This window comes from Ambystoma mexicanum, chromosome 1p (assembly GCF_040938575.1).
Source record: "Ambystoma mexicanum isolate Mex_15411 chromosome 1p, UKY_AmexF1_1, whole genome shotgun sequence".
In the NCBI taxonomy this organism is placed as follows: Eukaryota; Metazoa; Chordata; class Amphibia; order Caudata; family Ambystomatidae; genus Ambystoma; species Ambystoma mexicanum.
In genome coordinates this window covers 402250783-402272766 of record NC_090921.1, presented here as the reverse complement: position 1 = coordinate 402272766, position 21984 = coordinate 402250783, and the positions used below count along the sequence as shown (strand labels likewise).

Sequence of the window (21984 nt, the reverse complement as noted above, 5' to 3'; positions counted from 1 at the left end):
AGTCGCACTGTATTCTGATTGGCCCAGTGGTGAGCCGCCCCGGCTCACCACTTAGCATGTTTGAGTGACAGCTAGGCTATTGAATGGGAATTTTTCTGCATAAAAGCAGGGCCTTTGGGACTGGAACTTCAGAAGTCGCCACAGGACCTAAGAACCCGAAGAGGGAAGAAGCTGAGCCATCTGCAACGACGAAACCACCTGTGGAGCCCTGCTGCAACAAACTCACCACTTTCCCAACGACAAGAGAAGATCTGCTGGACGAGTCTTCTTCCTTTGAGCTGGTGGGATCAACCAGTTCCCCCCTTTCGCCTTCTGAAGACGTCTCTTGGTCAAAATCGCCCGTGCCAAGCACCCCGGCGGCCGGATAGCCAAGCTTCACCACTTTGACCGCGAATAAAAGGAACACACCTTTTAACCGACGATCTCCGCGGCTGGTTTCATCCTTGGGCAGTGCAACGACTCCGTTTCCTCCTCAACGAGATCCTCTCTTCCCCTGGTCGAAACAACGAACTGCAACCACTGGCAGGAACAACTGCCACCGCTGGTGCTTCCTCTCTCTTTAAGGTACTGTGTTCTGCCTGGCCTCCCTTTCTTCGGTTTGCCCAAGGTGACCCTTAAATCCTTGGCTCTCCAAATGGGTTGGCCCCAGACCTTCTAACTTTACTTCTTGAATCACCCCAACCTCTCGAACATTCTGCAAAGACTTTTAGTGCATTTTAAACTGTGTGATCTTGGGCACCTTTCGCTTTGCTCCATTTAGGGCCTGGCCTATGAACTTTGGCTCTACAGTGTATACTGCCTTTACTCCCTTGCTTTGAACTTCTAAAAGTGTTGAGAATTGTTTTATTTTTATGCTCTGCCTTTTTCTCTCCCTTTAACTGAACTATTGGAGTGCCATCTAGGTTACGCGCTCACATCTGTTTTAACAAATAGTGGTGTTTTAACTCTGACTTGTCTAATAGTTATCAAGGGAGGTATGTATACTTTACCTGACTGTGTTTTAACTTTCTTTTGATTTAGAGTGCTAGTGTATTGCCTAAAGTGTGTTTTAAATAAAAAAAATATATACTTTTGATGCAAAGCTCTGGTCAGTGTTTGTTTGCTCTACTGTGTTTCCATCCCTATTGGGTATACTCTATATACTGACCTACTCTTCTTGAGAAAAGTCTGACTGCTCAGCCACAGCTACCAGGTAAATCTGGGTGGTACAGACTGCTACCAATTGGGTTTACTGCTTACTCCTGTAGTCTTAATCTTCTTGCAGTGGTCCCGAAGGGAACTGCACAGGATTCTGCCTAACAGTATAAGAGCACATTTACTTACCTTAGGAAAATTGTTAAAGACATTTTTTGAACTATCACCAACACAAGTAAATGTCCTTTCACTTACAGAGACTAACTTAAGGAGCGAAACATTGTGGCTCTGGTGTCTTTTGGGCCCAAGGACCCATTCCTCTTGGGGTTTGCGCTGCTTAAGTTAGAGAATTAACGTGTGACATGGTTCCATCGTTTGTTTCATTCTATCTACTTAACTGCTTTACTGAATACGTTATTTTAATGCATATTTGTACTCTGGTGAAAGTATACATTTGTATCATAGAGTATTGTGCGATAATACGACCTGTTAGATTCATTTTTCAGTGTGTCCAGAAGGCCTATAATAATTTTGTTTTATACATACTGTCTAAATTGAATTATTGTGTGGACTCATTGAGAGCCCATGAACCCACTTGCACTCTCCTGAGAATAAGCCTCGACTACTCATCCATGTATCTTGATTGGGTTTTCTAGAAATCCATTTTAACACTAAAGCTCTGTGTCTTCCCTACTTAACATATATCGGGTGGCCTCCTAAAATCCTCCCCCCAGGGGCTGATTTTAAGAAATCCCTCTTAGCAGGTGCTAATGTAGATGACGCCCATCAGAAATTCCAGTCCTCAGTGGCTACAGCAAAGTCCTTCGGTCTGGCGGTTTAACAGCCATCCGCTCCTTCTATGAGGGTTGTGGTTTTCATCTCTCAGCCTCCGGCCCCCCCACGCGATCGGGCCATGTGGGCCGGGAAGAATGCAGTGCAGATGCTTACGGAGGGGAAGAGGTAGAAGTGGCCCCAGAGGTGGGTCTGCAGCGTACGTTCCCTCAGCACCACAAGGTGCAAAACTGTGAGGTCTTCTGCATGAATCACTGCTTGGGGGAGGGGCTTTCCGTGTGCTCAGAATGTTTGAAGACCATGTATGATGCTTGGACCTTACAGGTCATTCAACAGTGCTACAAGTCTCCTGTTCATGCAGCTCCCCCCGGATCATGGCCTTCACGCGAGCACCTTGCACCAGGATCCTACACTCTTGGAGGATGTGTGTAGGCTTTTCACAAAGAGTGACTGAACTAATACCATACTCGAAACGTGGCAATGGATGGTACTTTTTTTCTGGCTCTGAAGGACGTCAGGGGATTATGTCTGATAGTGGATCTGCGGCTGCTGAATTTTTTCCTACGCAAGACCCATTCATCATGGTTACTCTAGCCCAGATACCGCAAGCCCTCGAACTGCAGGACTGATTGGTATCACTGGACCTGCAGCATATCTGCTTCCGTGTGCCTATTCATCGAAAGCATCAAGAGGTACCTGAGGTTTGTGGTGGCTCAACATCACTACCAGTTCAAAGTCCTGTCATGGTTCTTTCTTCAGCTTCCAGCATGTTCACCAAGCTGCTAGCCAGTGGTGGTGGCTTGCCTCAGGGGGAAGAGCATTCATCTCTTTCCCTACCTGGATGACTGGCTCGTCGGAGCTCGCTCCTCAACCTATTGTCAGAGAACCTGCTCCGTACATGCAGTCTGTTCCACAGCTTGGGCTTTTTGCTGCACCTCAAAGTTTCAGGTTTTGTTGTCCCAGTCCCTCTGATTTAACAGGGTGGTCTTGGACACTCGCCTGGCTGTGCAAGGCATTCCTAAATGAGTAGCTTTTCTGCACCCCAAGGCCTCCTGCATCCTAGTGGTTTTGCAGGGTTGGCGGCCCAGTGGATCCTTCTTTGCCAGTGGTTTCAATTTCAGGGCAATGTGTCAGACCTGCAGGTTTCCACCAAATTGGCTCGAGACCTTGCATGGTGGCCCACAAGGGACGACTTGCTGAGAGGCGCATTGATTTGACAACCCTGCCCCTAGTGACCATGGTGAAACGATGCATCTCTGATCTGTTGGGACACTCACTTCCAGTACACACGATGGGACACATCTAGTACACATTTGGACATAATGAATCAAACAAAATGGACCAAAATGTTAGTGTTCATCTCATGTGTAAGTGAGATTTGCACTGTGCTGGATACTCACTCCTGGTTCCCGTCGGTAGCTCCTCAATACTAGTGATGCTTGAAAGGCAGGAGCTGGTTTTAGCTCCTGCTCATTGAACCTTAATTTGGAACCCCGATTACTATCCCAAGACTAATATTGCAGTGAACAGATAATAACTTTACTCTAGGAAACAAGGAACTGAGGAAGGCGTAGATGAATATGTGAGTGCCCTCAAAAGATTAGCAGTGACATGTAACTTTGGACTTTAGATGACCTTTATAAGAGACCAAATTATAATACACACAAACAGTGATGTCATTCATGAAAGACTGGATGCTTGGGGACTCTTCCCTTAAAGAAAAAATCACCATAGCAATTAAAGTGCCTGAAAAGTAAATGATGCAAGAAACTCAAGTTGCTGTGATTAAACAGAAGGAAGCAACAGAAAGGTTGGCCTCAAATCGGAAAGAAATCGGAGAGAATACTAGCAAGTTGAAGGAAGAGTGCAGAAGCCTTTCAAGGAATGATGGGAGTGAGATGAGAAAACATGTTCAGAGTGAAATTGTACAGATGTGGAAAGAAAGGACAATATGCAAATTCTAAGATGTGCCCAGCTCTTAATCAGAAATGTTTGAATTGTGGAATGAGAGGACATTTTGGAATTGTGTGCACGACTCAGAAACAAGGAGGGCACACACATCCGAACAAAATAAAATGGATACAAGACGAAGTTGTAACTGCAGTGAGGGGACAATAAGAGGAAAGTCCACGAGAATATTAAACATTGATGGAATTTCATCCAAGTTGATGTTGGACTCAGGATCTCTGTACACCACAATAACAAAGACAAAATGTTATGAACTGTGCAGGAAGCGTATTAAATCAGAATTGGGGAAATCTGATATTCGAGATACTGGGGAATTTGAAAGTTCAGTGATTACAATCATGGGGTACAGCTTGGCATTCATGGAATTTAAAAGAAGGATGGCAGAAGTCCAAATATATTTAGTGAAGAGGGGAGTGAATGTTTTAGTTTGGGAAGATCAAACCAAGCTTAAGATGAAACTTGACCCAGAAAGTGATGATCTTTTTTCTGTTGTGGTGAAAAGGGAGTTGGAAAACAAATATTCCTGAGGGAATGAAGAAGGAACTATTTCTTGGGGTATTGTAACGCTCACTTGGTATCCACGGGGACGTCACGCAGCCTGTTCTGACCTCTTACGACCTCGAACCCTTCCCTGGAGTCTACTCTACTAGAGACTGGGCCTGAAACACAGTATTGCTAGAGTTTCACTCCCTATTGTCTCTGTGTGTTTGAACCCCTTCTTCCCCGGGGTCCAACCCTTCCCTTTGATCCAAAGCTCACCTTGCTTTCTTTGAAAGTGTGCTCTCCATCCTGTTTTCAGCGCAGGGGCGAGTTGATTGATGCGGACTCTTTGCTGCCTAGTTACTTCACTGGCAAGAGTCTGACAGGTAAGTATAATGAGTCTTTTGAACAGTTCTCCAACTTCGTTCCTTTCCTTCCTTAGATGATGGCCGGCGTCCGGGGATGGCGACGTGCTTTTGAGATGAGTAGCGCTGAAGGTGAGTGAGAGCGCGATGCAACCCTTTCGCATTTGTATTGAACAGAGTTCTTTTTCTGTGTCTTTTAGGTGCCGCAACGTTTTCAGCGTGGATGCCGGTTATGAAGAAGAAATGCGGTGAGTAAGCGCGGTATGCAGCACCTCTAGATGTTTCCACGCTAACCTAGAGTCTTTTCCCTCTTGCAGATGGATGAGAAGTTCCGGAGACAGAGTTCCCTCAGAGCGGCTGGGATTCAGGTAAGCGTTTGAAGCTCGTACAGTCTTTAAAAATAAGCGAAGATTTGCTGAATGCTTACTAATGCCTTTTTTCTGTTCTTTTCCCTTTTCCTTAGGAAGCGGTGTGCTGGGAGGGAATTACACCGCCGAAGATGCCCGCAGAACAGAAGAAGCGATGAATGATGGGCAGAAGCGCCGCAAGGGTAAGGCTGTTCCTAACGGTGTTCTTGTTCTTGCAGGAGCTGAGCACAGAAGAAAGATGCAGGCCTACTGGAGACCGATCCGAACCCGGTGAGTGTCACGCTGCAGGTGCAGAAAACACAAAGCATGTTTCTCAGCCTGGGCGTGGTTTAAATAGACTCTGGGTATCCCAGGTTTCTCTGGGCTGAACCACACCCAAAAGACTAGACTGCACATGCAGTTCTGGGAACCGAAATATGTGGGGGCATCCATCTTGTCCCCATCAATGCACTACAAGTCCAATCCCCAATGTTATCCTATTGGAGGGAGTGAGTCTGGTGCTGCATGCACCAAGTCTGACTCCAAGTGGGTCTTTGGAGGGATGGAGCGGCCCTTGAGGGCCATGTAGGTGATTGTGGCCTGGCTCCAGCCTGACATCTTGGAGGGCCGGGGACACGAGGGGCAGGAATCATGACGGGTATTTATTGAAAAGATATGGAAACTTGAGGGATATTGCCATTACATAGAGCTCAAAGCAGGGCTAAAACCTATCTCACATTCAGTGAGGGATACTCCCATCTCTTTAAGAGAGGGGGTAAAAGAGGAATTACAAAGACTTAAAAGAGAAGGGATAATTGACGGAGTAGAAGTATCAGTGTTTTTTCTCCAAATGTTGTGGCAAAGAAGGCTAACAGGAAAGTTAGAATTTGCATTGACCTTAAGGGCTTATGTAAGTGTATAGTTGTGGAGATGTATACTTTACCACTGATATCAGAAATTTTACATTTGATGAGCCAAAAAAGCTACCTTCTCCACAATTGATGTATCGGCTGCTCATCACTAAATCCAATTACATCAGGAATCCATTCAGGAAATATACAACTTTCATTACCCCATTTGGGATATGTGAGAATGCCTTTTGGTTTAGCATCGGCCGCTGCGGTTTCCAACAGGTGATGGCTCACATGTTTGGAGAAATGAGTGGGAGAATGTGTTCCAAGATGAGATATTGGTGTATGGACTCTGGAAAGAGCAATATGATGTTGGGAGAGTGTGTGACGTATTGAGGAAGCTTGAAGAGAAAAGATTAACTGTAGAACATAGCAAATGGAGAAGCAAAGTGGATTATATAGGGCACACACTGTCCAAAGGAGGCTATAGACCCAAAGAAAAAGGTATAAAGGCAGTGGAAGAAGCGCCTACGCCTAGTAACAAGTAGGGATTATATTCATTCTTAGGTTTGGCGGAATACTACAATACGTTTATTCAAGGTTTTGCTGAAATAATTCAAGCATTGAGGGAGCTCATGAAAAACAAAAGCTATGTTTGAATGGACGGAAATACAAGATCAGGCAATGATGAAAGTAAAAAAGAGTATAATAGAGGCACCATTGTTGGGAGGTTTTGTACCAGGAAGGAAATCAATAACTGTAGAGGCTAGCTGTAATGGGTTAGTTGCAGTGTTGTTACAGGAAGATGGTAACCTGGGAGAATAGTCCTGTTTGCCTCCAGAGCGGTTATAGACACTGACACATGGTATTCAGTTGTAGAAAGAGAATTGTTGGCCTGTTGTTGGGGAGCTTATCATTTTAGACAATACGTGTGGGGAGAAGAATTTGTTAGGAGGACGGATCATAAACCGTTAGTAGAAATTCTAACAGTGCAAGGCATATTAAGAGGGACATCCAGAATTGTTAGGTTAGATTGGGTTTAAGGTTGATGGAGTAGAATTGTCGGGTGGAGTACTTGCTTGGTAAAAGAAACTGTCTGGCAGATTTATTTATCAAAGATGATGTTACCTATTGAAGTCTCCATGAGAGATGCTAGGGCAGAAGTTGAGGGACAAGTGTATAGTATGATGGAAGATCTAGATATAGACGCATGGCAGGAACATAGTTCCCAGGATGATGTGTTGAATAAAGTAGGAGTGACGGATGGCCAGAGAAATGGGAAGTGGAAAACAAGTACAAAGCATTTTACATAGTGAAGGCAGGGATCGAAATTAAGATTGGATGAGCAGGAGCTGAATGCAGCACCTGACTATCCTGCATTGACCAGTGAGCACAAGCTACCACTGGATGACTAGGAACAAGCACATAGCCTTCCGCAAATCTAACTTCCATATCAGACTTAGACATTTCCCCTGCTACTTTAGTGTCTGGGGTCTGAGGTCCGGGGGCTGGGTGCTTCTCCTTCTGCTGCAGTGCCCTCAGATTTGGGCTTCCCCCTTTCTGCTCAGGCTCTCAAGTGTAGAGACCAGCCAATCACTTTGGACCTAGAAAGTGACATTTGAATATGAACTCCATCCAAGTTTAAGGAATGTATAACTCGCACCACGTGTGTGGACACATACCGTAGGCACGGCTCCCTATCCATGTACTATAGAATGCAGCTGTGGCTATGCAAATCCGGAATAGCAGCTCTCATAGCCCTCCATAATGAAACCCCTGACATGCCGTAACACCTTTGCCATTAGTATGCAGCAAAAAACCTATGAAAGTTTCGGTCTAGCTGGGCACACATCGACTCCCCTGCACAAGCACTCTATCCTAATCCACCTACAGCACCCATCCACCTTCCTGACTTTGGGGCGGCTTACTGGGGCATAGCCAGCCCTCCTAAATCATAACCTGGCACAATGCACGCACGCATCTTTAAGTGAACGCTTAGAATCTCCCATACATGGCCTTCGGTCCCCGAGGGCGTGCCAACCACAAAGCGCGTTGAGGCCATACAAATGCGGAAAGGGCGCTTTATAAATGACGATTACAATTACTTCTCTGAACTTAAAGTGAGCATGTGGTCTCCTTTGGAGTCTCTGAAACATAACAATTTGCTGAAGTTGAGTGATCAGGCTGGCCCTGGTCTGAAGAACAAGACGGACAACATGGTGTCCATGCCCTACCTGAACAAGCGGGGTGAAGTAGGGTCCTACACGTGTTTCAGCCTTGCTGGGCCTCATCAGTGAGGTGAAGCTGTGCCTCTCTGAGCACATTCAGCAGGGAATCCACTGATGAGGCCCAACAAGGCTGAAACACGTGTATGGGGTTGCTGTTGGTACTCTTGTTCAGAGAGGAATTGCCATAGCATTTCGGTGCTGGACTGCCCATGTGGGCGGGACAAAGACTGATATGCAAATGTATATTTCCCATCTGTGAAAGGTACAGTGAGAAAAAAGCGTGTGCTGCTAACTCTTATCTCAGAACAGGTTATCATGCCATGTTCTTTCTCCAGCATGGGGTCTGGCATAGATTTACATGCTCATGAATATTCCCCGTTGTCAGGCTGGTAATCCTCAGTAAAGAAAAAATCAGTTTTGTTTCTGAACTGTTTTTCTATTATTAACCAATCACTGGTCTCTGGGTCATACCGCCCCCAGCCAATGACTGCCCTCTACCTAAGCCCCTCTGGCAGCCATCTTCTGATTTTTACCACACGTTCAAGTGATGGGAGTCCTTGTGCTGTAGCTCTCAAGCTTTTACTGCGTATTGCGTTTTTTTTGGAGAGTTTACTCTTATTTTTTCGGTCTATTCGAGCCTCAAGCTCTACAGATTCTTCTTGCGATCAACGCGGACCCGTTTCGGAAATGTCAATGCCCCTCAAGGGCGGATTTTCGTCGAATTGCACTTCTTGGAGGATTCCGGAAGACCTTTGAGGCCTACCCCGATTCGGACATGGCCCAGGACAAAGAAGATTCAACGCCTACTGGATCCAAACTGTTGAGGATCTGCCCAGGATGTGGACTGCAGAATGTCTTTGAGGACGAGCACTACATGCCGACAAGTCGCACGTGGAGGAGGACTGTGTGTTCTGCAAGAACCTGTCTGTCCGGACCATGAAGGACCGTCGTAAACGACTCGCTGACTGGCTGGAGGCGAAGAGCCCAGCAGCAGGTGAGAAGTAGTCTGAGAAGTCTTATAAGACCTTTGAGGGTGCTCCGGCGACGGGGGCCCAAAAAAAGGCAAAGCACCACGAGTCCGCTGGCACCGGGAGCACCATTGGTTCGGGCTACTCGGCTGCCAGGCAGGGCGTGATGTCACTGATGCCGTCCTCCACGAGCCAACGCTCTGGCTCAGTGAAACGGAAGTCAGAGAACCCAGATAAGCTTTGGGAGAAGCCCCGGTCGACCCCGATGGAGAAAGCCAAGGGGGGGGCGAGGTGGTGACCCTCGCCCTAAGGTGAAGGCCTCAGATGTGCCCAAGGTCGTGAAGGCTCTGATTCACCCGCCAAAGGCCTCGATTGAAGGAGTCGTGGCGGCCCTGGCGAAGCCTGCTGAGGCTACCCCAGTCGAGACGACTTCCGGGCCTAGAGTTTCCCTGCCGTCCCGTAGGGAAACATCTTTCCAGCCTATCGAGAAGACCCCTGTGAAACCCCGGGGCTAGAAAGAGGCGGGGGGCAGGGTAGCCCTAACGGACACAGATACCACCTTCGAGAATGAGCTGGCTGGCGTCAAAGCTATCCTGGATAAGAAGTTCCAGGAGGTCAGGACCTACGGGAAGGATCCCTATGAGGCAGACGTAGAGAGCAACGGTGGAGCTGACGAGGATACCTTGGCCGTAGAGGAAACTGAAGACCCCACGCCCCAACCGTCGCTCCCATTGCAACCGATGCCCACGCCACAGGACAATTCAAGAAGCAAGCTTGATGGCTTTGCAGACCCTGTGTACGGAGATGAGAACAAGGTTGCCTTTACCCCCAGCGGACGATCCAGCGGCGCCTGTACCGTCGGGCAGCCCTCCGAGCAAGCAGAGGCAAATCCATCCTCCCCCTCCCTTCCAACCTTCATCCCCTCTGCCGAGGGATGAGACGGAGACGGGGACAGAGAAGGCAACAACGGGGACTGATGACGGTGGCGATGAGGTAATGGATCTCCCGTTGCCTCTCGCCTGTGCTTACCCCACCCCCCGATGAAATTGGCTCCGTTCACGCCATGATCGCCAGGGCCTCTGAGCTTTTCCAGCTGTGCCCCGAGGAACAAAAGAAAGAGGGATTTCTTTACCAATGACTGAAAGCCAAGAGGAAAACCGTACTCTCGGTCCCTCTGTTGGACAACATAGGGGATGAAGGACTGTCCATTTTGAAGAACCCTTCCACGGCCCCTGTGAAGAGAGATCGGTACGAGAAGAAGTACTGGGTGCCGGATTCCGCTCCTATGTGCCTCAGGGCGTAACCGACCCCGGATTCCGTAGTCTCTGCGGCAGCCAAGAAGAAAGCGGCAGGGGCGACGGCGTCATCCTCCACTTCCCCACCGGACAGCGAGGGAAAGAAGCTAGACGCCATGGGACGTCGATGTTGTGTAATGCTTTGCTATGTGTGATGTGCAATGTAAGGGGAGGAGATGTGTTGTGTATGGCTTGGCTTTGCAGAAGGAATGTTGTGATGTCATGTGGAGAGTTTATGCCTGAGTGATGGAATGCATGGGTGAATGTTCTAACCTGGTCAGTTGGTTAGCCCCCTGCCTTGGGTGATGGGCTGCCAGTGTTTTATTGTCCTATAAGTAACTTAAATGTAACATGTTTGACTGCTATAAAGATGTCTATGAAGCTGGAAATAAACTTAGCATGTCATCCTAAGAAAGCTGGGAGTTGCTTCACTACATTGACGACGAGCTGGTCTTTTAAAGCGAAACCTACGCGTGGAACAGTTGGAGAATCTGCTGCGGGGGTGCAGAAGGAATGGCAAGAGGACAGACATTGCCCCCAAAGACAAACAAGTAAGGCCCATCACCCAGTGCGGGAAGGGGAAAGAGGGGAAGGAGTAAGAAATAGCCCCGTTATGTTTGGACTTCCTCTGCACAGTAAGGGAGGTGTTTTCTAGAAGTTCACCCCTTGTATTGCATGGAGACCGTAGTACCGGTTCAGGAAAGGGAAGCTGACCCATTTGTCGGAGTAGGGGAACATATTCCTGAAAGGTCGAGGAGAGGATAGTGTCCAAAAACTTAGAGAGGGGAGCACTATCCAACAGCTGGACATATCTGCTAAAGGAGGGCACTTTAGCGCAGAAGAAACGGAGCATGGTTGATTGAGGGTTTCCTGAACTTGAGAGGTAATTAGTATCATGTGCCTTTCTTGTCTTGGTACAGTGCATCTGGGACATTGCAGGCCTGTATGCAGTATGGGCATTTTAGATGGACTTCACCAGTTGTGTAACGTTACTCCTAAGCAAGTAAATGTGCCGGTATGGTTCTAACTGACAGCTGAAGGCAGAGCTCTTACCAGCAGTACGCTCTGGAGGGAATGGTGACGTCATGGTGTTGTAGCAGGGTATATTGGTGATGCGGTGGAACGTTTGCCGTGGTTCAAAGTCTTGAATCGTTCATCACCCGATGCATTTTGTTGGAGACCAAGGTTGCTGTGTAGCGTAATGGAGAGGGGTTATGAGTAAAGAACCTCACAGTGCAGCTGAACGCAATGACGAGGTGACTTCCTTTTCCCTAGTGCCGTTGCGAGGAAACTGAAGGATTTAGACATCTGAGTCAAGGGACAGTACTGTGGAGTACTAAACGTACCATTTTCAGGAGCACTGTGAATAAGTGGGATCGGTTCAGGAATCGAGTCAACCATGTTGCATGTAGAAAACAGAACTTATGCAAAATTCACGGCTCGTGTGATGGACAGCAGGAGCTTTCGCGGTTGGATCAAGCTTGGAATGGTGCGGTAAACATACCTTTTATTTCGTGTAGACAATGTGTCTAATGTCATAATGTTTAGGAGACACAGACTGCTGCATTTTGCAGTGGGCATCCGTAGAATCCTGTGCTTTTAGATGTGATACAAGACGATAAGTGGCAATTGCGCAGCGGAGCGGCAACTGGATGGCAGGATGTGCATGGAAGTGGGGATGAGTGATTCGCTGTTCTGTTCAGTGCAGTGTATTCTTTTGAGTTCTATGTTTTAACATGGCTATGTACTTGGAAGGTTGTATAGGATGCGGCACAGATTTTTTTGTTAGTGCTTCTTTAAGTTACGTCAAGGTATGGATGGAGCGTTTTTGGTACTTGTTGCTGAATGAAACAGCTAGTTTTAATACTTTTGAGGATTTTCAGCATTTAAGTCGCATAATTGCGACATGGACTTTTAGGATTGGATTTGGGTCGGGTTCATGGCATCTAATGTTTTAGAGACTAGATGTAACTTTTTGAGGATTTTCAGCATTTAGGTTGCTAAATTGCGACATGGACTTTTAGGAGTGGATTGCGTTTGGGATTCATGATTTATGGTGTTTTAAAGAAATACATCAATCCGCAAATGTTTTTAACGTTGCAATGTGAAATACATACTGTGTAATATGTGATGTATGTAGTACAGTACGGAAGATATGTATTACTTCGGGAGTTTAGTCATATTGGAGGTAGCGCCTTCAATTATCCCTTATATGGGTGAAGCTTCGATGAAATTTATAAGTATGGGTGCTGGTGGTGTGAGTGCCAGGTCAGCATATCTTACCTCTCAATGTGGTTGCTGGGGGTAGCGCCTTCAGCCTAATATTCAGTATAGATGTGGATAGGTAGGACACAAGGGTATTTGAGAGGTAGTGCCACGTGGTATGGTATCTGGGCGGTAGCGCCTCCAGTTTGGTATTGGCGTGATTGTGATGAGTCACGCACGGTTAAACAGTGTACTTGTGTTTTTGGTGGTAGCGCCACCAGTTATGTCGGGGCATGACTATAATGAGGTTATGCATGGTTATCTCACATATGACTGTGTGTGGTGGTAGCGCCACCAATTGTCGGGGTGTGACTGAGGTTAGTTATGCGAGGTGAATGGTTTGTTATTTGGGTGGTAGCGCCCCCAGTAGGTGTAGTGGTGTGACTGCAGCATAAGTCACGCATGGTGAGGGGTATGGGTGGTAGCGGCCCCTTGTTGTTGGTATGGGCATGTCTGTGGTATTAGGCATTGTATGGGTGGTAGCGCCCCCGGTGTTGGTATGGGCGTGTCTGTGGTATTAGGCATTGTATGGGTGGTAGCGTCCCCGGTGTTGGTAAGGGCGTGTCTGTGGTATTAGGCATTGAATGGTCACAAATTACCCGACTTTGTTGTTTATTTATCCCGGCGGACTGCAAGGAAGCCCTTGCAAAGGCCAGGGCATCCTCGACTCTTAAATGCTATGGACATAAGTGGAAGAGGTTCTCTGTCTGGTGCCGTGCACAGAAGATCAACCCCCTATGGATCATGGGCCCTCAATTGCTGCCGTACTTGCTGTCAATGGCCAAGATGGGGCTGGCACATGCCTCCATCAAAATCCATCTGGCGGCTATCTCCCACTACACCAGAACTCCGGGGCGGTAGTCGCTGTGGTCGCATCGCCTGGTGAAGGAGTTCATGAAAGGAGAGTTCATGAAAGGACTGCTGCTCATTCCCGCCGGTGAAGGCTCTGGCCCCGAAGTGGGAGCTCAATGTGATGCTGACCAGGCTCATGGGTCCGCCATTCGAGACCCTGCACTCAGCACCGCTGAACTTCCTATCGTGGAAGACAGCTTTTCTTGTGTCCATCACCTCCGCACGCCAAGTGGGAGAGATCCAGGCCCTTTCATGTAAGCCTCCATATCTGACATACGAGGGAAGTGCTGAGGACGCACCCCTCTTTCATGCCCAAGGTGCCGTTGGACTTTCATCTCAACGAGCCCTTGGTGTTACCTGTTTTCTTCCCATCGCCTTCGTCGCCGGCTGATAGGACTTTGCACTCGCTGGATGTGGCTAGAGCGCTGAAGTTCAATGTGGACCGCACAAAGAGTTTTCGGAAGACATCAGAGCTGTTTGTGAACTTTGGACCTGTGAACGAAGGAAAGGCCCTCTCGAAGGGTTCCATTTTCAGATGGCTCTCCGGCTCCATCATGCACCTTCATCATGCATTGTCGCTGCCCGGCCGTCCAAGAGCCCATTCAACCAGAGCGATTGCTGCTACTACTGCATTCCTGTCTGGTGTGCCCCTGCTGGACATCTGCAGGGCTGCTACTTGAAGGTCGACACAAAACTTCAAGTGATTCTACTGCGTCGACCGGGATTCCAGGGAGGAGTCCAGAGTCGGCTAGGCAGTGCTGCGCTACCTGTTCGCTTGAAGGTGAGCCTGGTGGGGAGGTAAGAGATGCTTAATATTGAGCCTTGCCACCTCCCGTGGTTGTGCATGTGTGTACTGCTATGTATTCTTGTATTCATGAGCATGTGAATCCATGCCAGACCCCATGCTGGAGAAGGAACAAGTTACTTACCTGTAACTTTTGTTCTCCAGCATGGGTCTGTCATGGATTCCCATGCAAACCGTCCCTCCTACCCCTCTGCGGCTCTTCTCTTGGTCCTACTGCCACTTTATGTGCTACCAAATTTGAAGATGGCTGCCGGAGGAGAGGCTTACGTAGAGAGCAGTCATTGGCTGGTGGCAGTATGACCCAGAGACCTGTGATTGGTTAATAGTAGAAAGACAGTTCAGAAATTAAACTGAAACTGATTTTTTTCTTTACTGAGGATTCCCAGCCTGATGACGGGAATATTCATGAGCATGTGAATCCATTCCAGACCCATGCTGGACAACAACAGTTGCAGGTAAGTAACTTGTTCCTTCTGGAGAGGAGCGCTACCTTTTTTGAAATATTTGCAAGAAATTTGGGGTTGGTCACCCTATGTTACCTGGGGGCAACGAGACGTGGACTCCCTGCTCACTGTGCTCAGAAAGGCACAGCTCCACCACACTGATGAGGCCCAACAAGGCTGAAACACGTGTATGGGGTTGCTGTTGGTACTCTTGTTCAGAGAGGAATTGCCATAGCATTTTGGTGCTGGACTGCCCATGTGAGCGGGACAAAGACTGATATGCAAATGGTTTTTTCCCATCTGTGAAAGGTACAGTGTGCAAAAAGCGTGTGCCTCAAATTCTCATCTCAGAACAGGTTTTTTCATATCTTGTTTGGACAATCTCCTATAGAATGTTATATGTGTGATATAGTCTGTCTTATCTACTCCATTGCCCTCCTAATAAATTACATTGACTGCTCAGCCATGTCTACCACTAGCTGAGCCATGGAAACTCTGTTGCCTAGCTGTGGGCCATTCAACCACTTCTCTGAACAAAAGGATGGATGTAACCGTCCCAACAGAAGTATTCTTTACAATAATGTTGCAGGGTGGCTGCTCTGAAGTAAATGCAGACGCAGCAGTCTTCTCTTTAGGAGAGGGAGCTGATATGGTCTTGCTGATTAATTGGAGCTGGTTATGTAGAACAATTATTTCGTTGTGAATAATAGATAATTCTTGTTCCCCTTAACAGGAATTGCAGAATGACTTGGACAGAGAAACTAATATTTTACAACAGTTAGAAGCCCAAAAGCAAGATGCACAAGACCGCCTTGAGGAAATGGACCAGCAGAAAGCGAAGCTAAAGGACATGCTGAGCGATGTGCGGCAGAAGTGTGAGGAGGAATCACAGATGGTAAGAGACCATTCAAGGAAGATATTTGAAGGGCTTGTCTAACATTTTACTTCTTTTGCTCCTAGCTTTTTCTTAATGTGTGAAGCAGCACCTTATATCGTGTAGTTCTTCTGTGCTTTTTGCATCAATGTTCTTATTACCAAGTTTCAAAATGTCCTTGGAACAAATGGATGCCATTCTTAAGTATGAATACGTATAGTTTCCATGCTTAAATAAGGGCAAGAGGATATTAATTTGCTATAATAGTAAACTTAGTAATAACTTTATTGAGAGCACTAGGATCTCACAACACAGGACAAAACACAAAATAAAGTACACACCAATGCAATAAATAAAATTGTAAAACGTGTCCAAATGCATTTCATAAACACAGGACAACGTCATAGTATCCACATGGCTATAAAACAGTAGCATAATGCTAAAACGCCTCTGATAAACAGAAGAACCCCAGGCCATAATGTTGCCTGTCTAGTTTCAAGCCTTTATACTCGTATGTTACAGTGGACTGAGCTGAACTAGGTCTCTCACCAACCATATACCGACCTCAGTCCTCGTAACATTCATTCCACAAAGCTAATCTCCCTTCGCAATCACCCCTGCAAACTTTCATCTACCCTCCAATCTTTGCACATAACTCCTAAGTCAATTTCCATTACCTACTCCCTTTCTGCTAATTACTTTTCTCACCACACTACTTTGCATCTAAAATCTCCCAGATTTGTGATACAGCCTTAGCCTTTAATTATGTCCACCACCTCTCCCTCTACCTGTTCCTTTGAAGTAGAACCCATCCTTAGCAGTGCTATCCCATCTTGAGCTCCCATCAACCCTTTTGCAACCCAAATGGTCTAAAATGTGGTTGGTCTCAATCAAGTGTTCTTATGTCTTAAAGCTCTTTTAACTCTCACTCTGCTGGGAGTTTCCCTACCTCATTCAAATCTTCAACTGTCTTAGCCTTGTTGAAGGAACCCTCTGCTGACCCAAACATCCCAGCAAACCTTTGCCAGTTTCTCTCTTTTTCCATTATTCAAATGTCCTTGAGCTGGTGGTCTTCGACCTGATCACTATATACTCTGGTGACTTGGACTACTGAGGAGTATGACCAAGTGAAGGCATGTCTCTTACTACAAACTTTTATTCATACAAATAAATTCAATCCCATCTATCCCTAAAACTAGAGGAGGTTTCCATACCCCAATAAAACTAAACCTCTGCTCCGTCAGCAAGTCTGTGATGTCCAAAGCAAAGTTACCATCCTAATCCAAACATTTGTTGACTTGAAAACTGTCTTTCAACTTGTCCTGGGACGAGAGGGATCCATCTAGAGTCTCCTTGACTCTTCAGTGTTTTCTAGAGTTACTTCAATTTTAGATTCTTCATCAATTCTTCAATTTCTTTCCACAGATTTAGTGTTCTCTTTACTTGAACATTGTCCTTTAACTTGCCCCCACTGACCAGGGAGTTGCCTCACAAAATTCTCTACATCTTTCTTGTCTTTTAGTTTTGCCTTCTCAGGTTTTTCCAGCCCCTCCCGGGCTTACTACCATTCCCGTTACCTTCTCTCAGGGAACTGTTCACCGGTATCGCAAGGGGTCACGGGTTCATTGTTTCTTTTTTTCTTCTGCTCTTCTTTGGCCTGCTTGACTTTGCAACCCGTTATTGCTGGCGGTTTGGGTGCAGGTTCGGACCAAATGATTCACCTGTCACAGGTCGCACAACCACCACAGTTTCTTGTACTTATCCAGCATGGGGTCTGGCATGGATTCACATGCTCATGAATATTCCCCGTTGTCAGGCTGGGAATCCTCGGTAAAGAAAAAACCAGTATCAGTTTCGTTTCTGATCTGTCTTTCGTAGTAGTAACCAATCACTGGTCTCTGCGTCATACTGACCACAGCCAATGACTGCCCTCTACCTAAGCACCGCCTCTGGCAGCCATCTTCAGATTTTTACCGCACGTTCATGTGTTGGGATCCTCGTGCTATTGCTCTCGAGCGTTAGTGCTATTTTTTCACGTTTTTTTTCTCAAGAACTTTGTTTTTTTGGTCAAAAGAGCCTCAAGCTCCACCGACGCTCCATCCGATCAACGGGGACCCGTGTCGGATTCGTCTGCGCCCCTCAAGGGTGAAGATTTCGTCGAGCTACGCTTTGGAGGACTCCAGAAGCTTCTCAGGCCCGGACATGGCCCAGGAGAAGGGAAGCTCGACGCCCGGAAAGCTGTTCAGGGTCTGCCCTGGATGCCAGCTGCAGAACGTCTTTAAGGAGGACGAGCACTCCTTTTGTCTCTACTGCTTACATGAGGACAAGACGCACGTGGAGAAGGACTGTGCGTTTTGCGGCAATATGTCGGAGCAGACCATGAAGGACCGCCATCAACGTCTCGCCAACTGGCTGGAAGGGAAGAGCCCGTCAGGCGAGAAGAAGAGGAAGAAATCCGAGCGGTCTTCTAAGACCTTTGAGGACGACCCGGCGACGGGGGTCCAACACAAGGCCAAGCACCGCGAGTCCGCTGGCACCGGGAGCGCCGAACGGTCGGGCTCTACGGGCGCCAGGCAGGGCGCACCCTCCCCGGCACCATCAACCACGAGCCAATGCTCTGGGTCGGGTAAGAGGAAGGGCGAGCACCCGGCAAAGCTCCTGGAGAGGCCCCGGTCGAGCTCGAAGGCCCCATCGGAGGGGGAGCGAGGCAGTGTCCCCCCCCCTCAAGGATAAGGCGGTGAGTGCACCTAAGGAGGTGAAGGCCTTAATCCATCCGGCCAAACCCTCTATCGATACTGTCGCGGCGACCCTGGCTCACCCTGTGGAGGCTACACCAGTGGTGGCGACCTCGGGGCTCAGAGTCTCCCTGCCACCTCGGAGGGAGTCCTCTTTTGTGCCCATCGATAGGACCCCCGTGAAATCCCCGGCGGGGAAGAAAACTCTGCCCTGAGGAGAAGAAAAAGGAAGGATTCCTTTATCAACGGCGTGAGGCCAAGAGGAAGACGGTCCTCGCGGTGCCTCTACTGGACGACAAGACTGTCCTCGCCCTCCTCAAGAACCCTTCCACTACGCTAGCTAGAAGAGACCGGTACGAGAAGAAGTACCGGGTCCCGGACGCGGCCCCCCTGTGCCTCCGGACGCAGCCTACCCCGGACTCCGTCGTCTCCGCGGCGGCCAGGAAGAAAGCGGGGGGGGGTACAGCCTCCACATCGACTTCCCCACCGGACGGCGAGGGAAAGAAATTGGACACTATGGGACGCAGGGTCATCTCGTCTGCAGCGACGACGATTAAAGCGGCCAACGCCTTGGCTATCGTGGCCCGCTACGACAGGGAGCTATGGTACAAACAGGCTCCCCTGCTGGACTTCCTACCGGACGACAAGAGGGCGGATGCCCTGGAGATCCTACAGGAAGGTGAGGTGGCGTCGGACCACGCCATCACTATTGCGACGGACATCGCCGACACTGGGTTTCGCCAGTTGGGCAACGGCGTGTGCCTTAGGCGGCGTGGATGGCTCAAGGCTACGGACTTCCGTCAAGACGTACAGACCAGAGTCCTGGACATGCCGTTCGATGGGAACAACCTGTTTGGGAAAACAGTGGACGATTCCCTTCAGGCCATTAAAGCGGACACTGAGACGGCCCGGGCCCTTGGGGTTCTGCAGCAACGACGGACGTCCTTTCGGAGCAGCGGAGGCAAGGGCGCCTCCAAAGGTTCCGGCGGCGGTTTCTCCACCTACCGTCAAGCGGCCCGCTCGTCGTCTCAGGAGGCCTACAGAGGACGAGGCAAGTCCGGCGGACCCCGCCGTCGTCGCCAAGGAGGTCAAGGCGGCAAAGCCTCGTCGAAACAGGATTGAACCGACCGTGGGGTCGGGCCCCCACCGATGCACCCCGGTGGGAGGCCGGATGGCTTAGTCAGCGTGTGGGAGTCCATCTCCACCGACGGTTGGGTGCTCTACGCCTTAGCCCGGGGCCACGCGCTCGAATTTCAAAGAAGGTGCCCGCGCGTCCCCCCCGTGGCCAGGAAAGAGCTTCACGTCCCTCAGCTTCTCCTGGAGGTAAGGGCGATGCTCAGGAAGGGCGCCATCGAACTCGTCCCAAAGAGGCTTCGGGGCTCCGGAGTTTACTCGAGATACTTCCTCGTGAAGAAGAAGACGGGAGGATGGCGCCCCATCCTAGACCTGCGACGTCTGAACAAATTCATCAAGGCGCAGAAGTTCCGGATGGTCACCCTCCAGCACGTCCTGGGTCAGCTGGAGGAAGGAGACATCCTGTCGTCTTTGGATTTGGAGGATGCCTACTTCCATATTCCCATCCTAAGGGGGCACCGAAAATTCCTCAGGTTTGTGGTCCAAGGGCGTCACTACCAGTTCAAAGCCCTCCCCTTCGGACTACGGTCAGCACCCAGGGTATTCACCAAGTGCCTTGCACCGGTGGCGGCGCAGCTGCGCCGCAAGGGGATCCACGTCTACCCCTACCTGGACGACTGGCTCATCCGAGCCAAGACGAGGGAGCTCGCCGTGGAGCACACGGCAAGGACCGTCCAACTTCTCACGGACCTGGGATTCTCCGTGAACTACGCCAAGTCCCACCTGGTACCCGCGCAAAACGCACTGTTTCTGGGAGCGAAGCTCGACACAGTGTCCCTTCTGGCCTCCCCGTCGGAGGAAAGGACCAGGTCCATCCTGGGCAAGGTACAGCGGATGTTGGTTTCCGACGCGGCCAAGGTGAGGTCCATCAAGTCCCTCCTCGGAATGATGTCTTCTTGCATCTACCTCATTCCCATGTGCAGGCTCCGGATGCGCCCGTTGCAGGAGTTCATGGACGCGCGCTGGATCCAAACGACGGGCGGCTTCGAGGAGAGGATCACACTCGACGAGAGTTTCCGCCGAGCGGTCCGGTGGTGGGGCACCCGCGCGCATCTGACGGCGGGCATGGACTTCCAGACCCCAGACCACCAGGAGACAGTGACCACGGATGCCTCCCTGGAAGGGTGGGGAGCGCACACCGAAAATCTGCACGCGAGAGGCCTTTGGCTCCCGACGGAGAAGTCCCTCCATTTCAACGTCCTGGAGCTCCGTGCAGTGTTCTGGGCCCTCGGGTCCTTCCTTCTGTCCCTCAAGGGCAAGGTGGTGAGGATCTTCACCGACAACACCACCACCATGTTTTACATCAGGAAACAGGGCGGAACCAGGTCCCCAGCACTGTCCAAGGAGGCGCAGGACCTGTGGCATTGGGCCGTCGCCCAAAGGATGTTTCTGGTGCCGTTTCATCTGGCAGGGATAAAAAACACCATCGCCGACTCACTCAGCAGGGAGCTGCGCTCGTGCCACGAGTGGGAACTACGGCAGGATCTAGTGGATCGCCTCTTCCGACGGTGGGGCACACCCCAGATCGACCTGTTCGCGACGGCGACGAACTCCAAGTGCCGGAGGTTCGCCAGCAGGTTTCCCCAGGCGAGGAGCATGGGCGATGCTTTCTCGTTCCCCTGGGAGGGCCTTTTCCTCTACGCGTTCCCTCCTTTGCCACTGCTAATCCGGCTCGTCAACCAGCTCATTAGGTCACGGTGCAGGATGATCCTCGTCGCACCTGCGTGGCCGAGGCAGATATGGTTCCCGGACCTTCTGGACTTGTCAACGTCCCCGCCAATCAAGCTGCCGGTGGTCGCGGATCTACTCTCCAGGGAAGGAGGCGCCATCCTCCACCACGACCCGAAATCACTGAACTTGCAGGCCTGGCTCCTGCAGCGCTAGAGTTTGGAGGATACGACATACCGGCCGACTGCAGAGAGGTTCTTGCAAAGGCCAGGGCGTCCTCGACTCTTAAATGCTACGGACACAAATGGAAGAGGTTCTCTGTCTGGTGCCACGCACAGAAGATTAACCCTCTACGGATTACGGCTCCCCAGGTACTGCCGTACCTGCTGACGCTGGCCAAAGCTGGACTGGCACACGCGTCCATCAAGATTCATCTTGCTGCGATCTCCCGATACACCAGAACCACGGGGCGGACGTCCTTGTGGTCTCATCGTCTGGTGAAAGAGTTCATGAAGGGACTGTTCAGATCGTTCCCGCCGGTGGAGGCTCCGGCCCCGGCGTGGGAGCTCAACGTGGTGCTGACCAAGCTCATGGGACCTCCGTTCGAGCCTCTGCACTCTGCCCCGTTGAAGTTTGTCGTGGAAAACAGCGTTTCTTGTGGCCATCACCTCCGCACGACGGGTGGGAGAGATCGAGGCCCTTTCCTGCAAGGCCCCGTACTTGACTTTTCACGACACGAGGGTAGTGCTCAGGACGCACCCCTCCTTCATGCCCAAGGTA

The 21984-nt window shown here is 49.6% G+C and overlaps 1 protein-coding gene across 10 annotated transcripts in view; it reads left to right on the top strand.

Moving 5' to 3' along the window:
- The window catches only part of EPS15L1 (epidermal growth factor receptor pathway substrate 15 like 1), a 2005341-nt gene that overhangs the window by 937589 nt on the left and 1045768 nt on the right, over positions 1 to 21984 (top strand). For all 10 annotated transcript variants that reach the window (XM_069649173.1, XM_069649176.1, XM_069649175.1 and 7 more), the window contains one exon: positions 15527 to 15688. In XM_069649173.1, coding sequence (XP_069505274.1) covers positions 15527 to 15688 — 162 coding nt within the window. The remainder of the gene's footprint in view (positions 1 to 15526; positions 15689 to 21984) is intronic.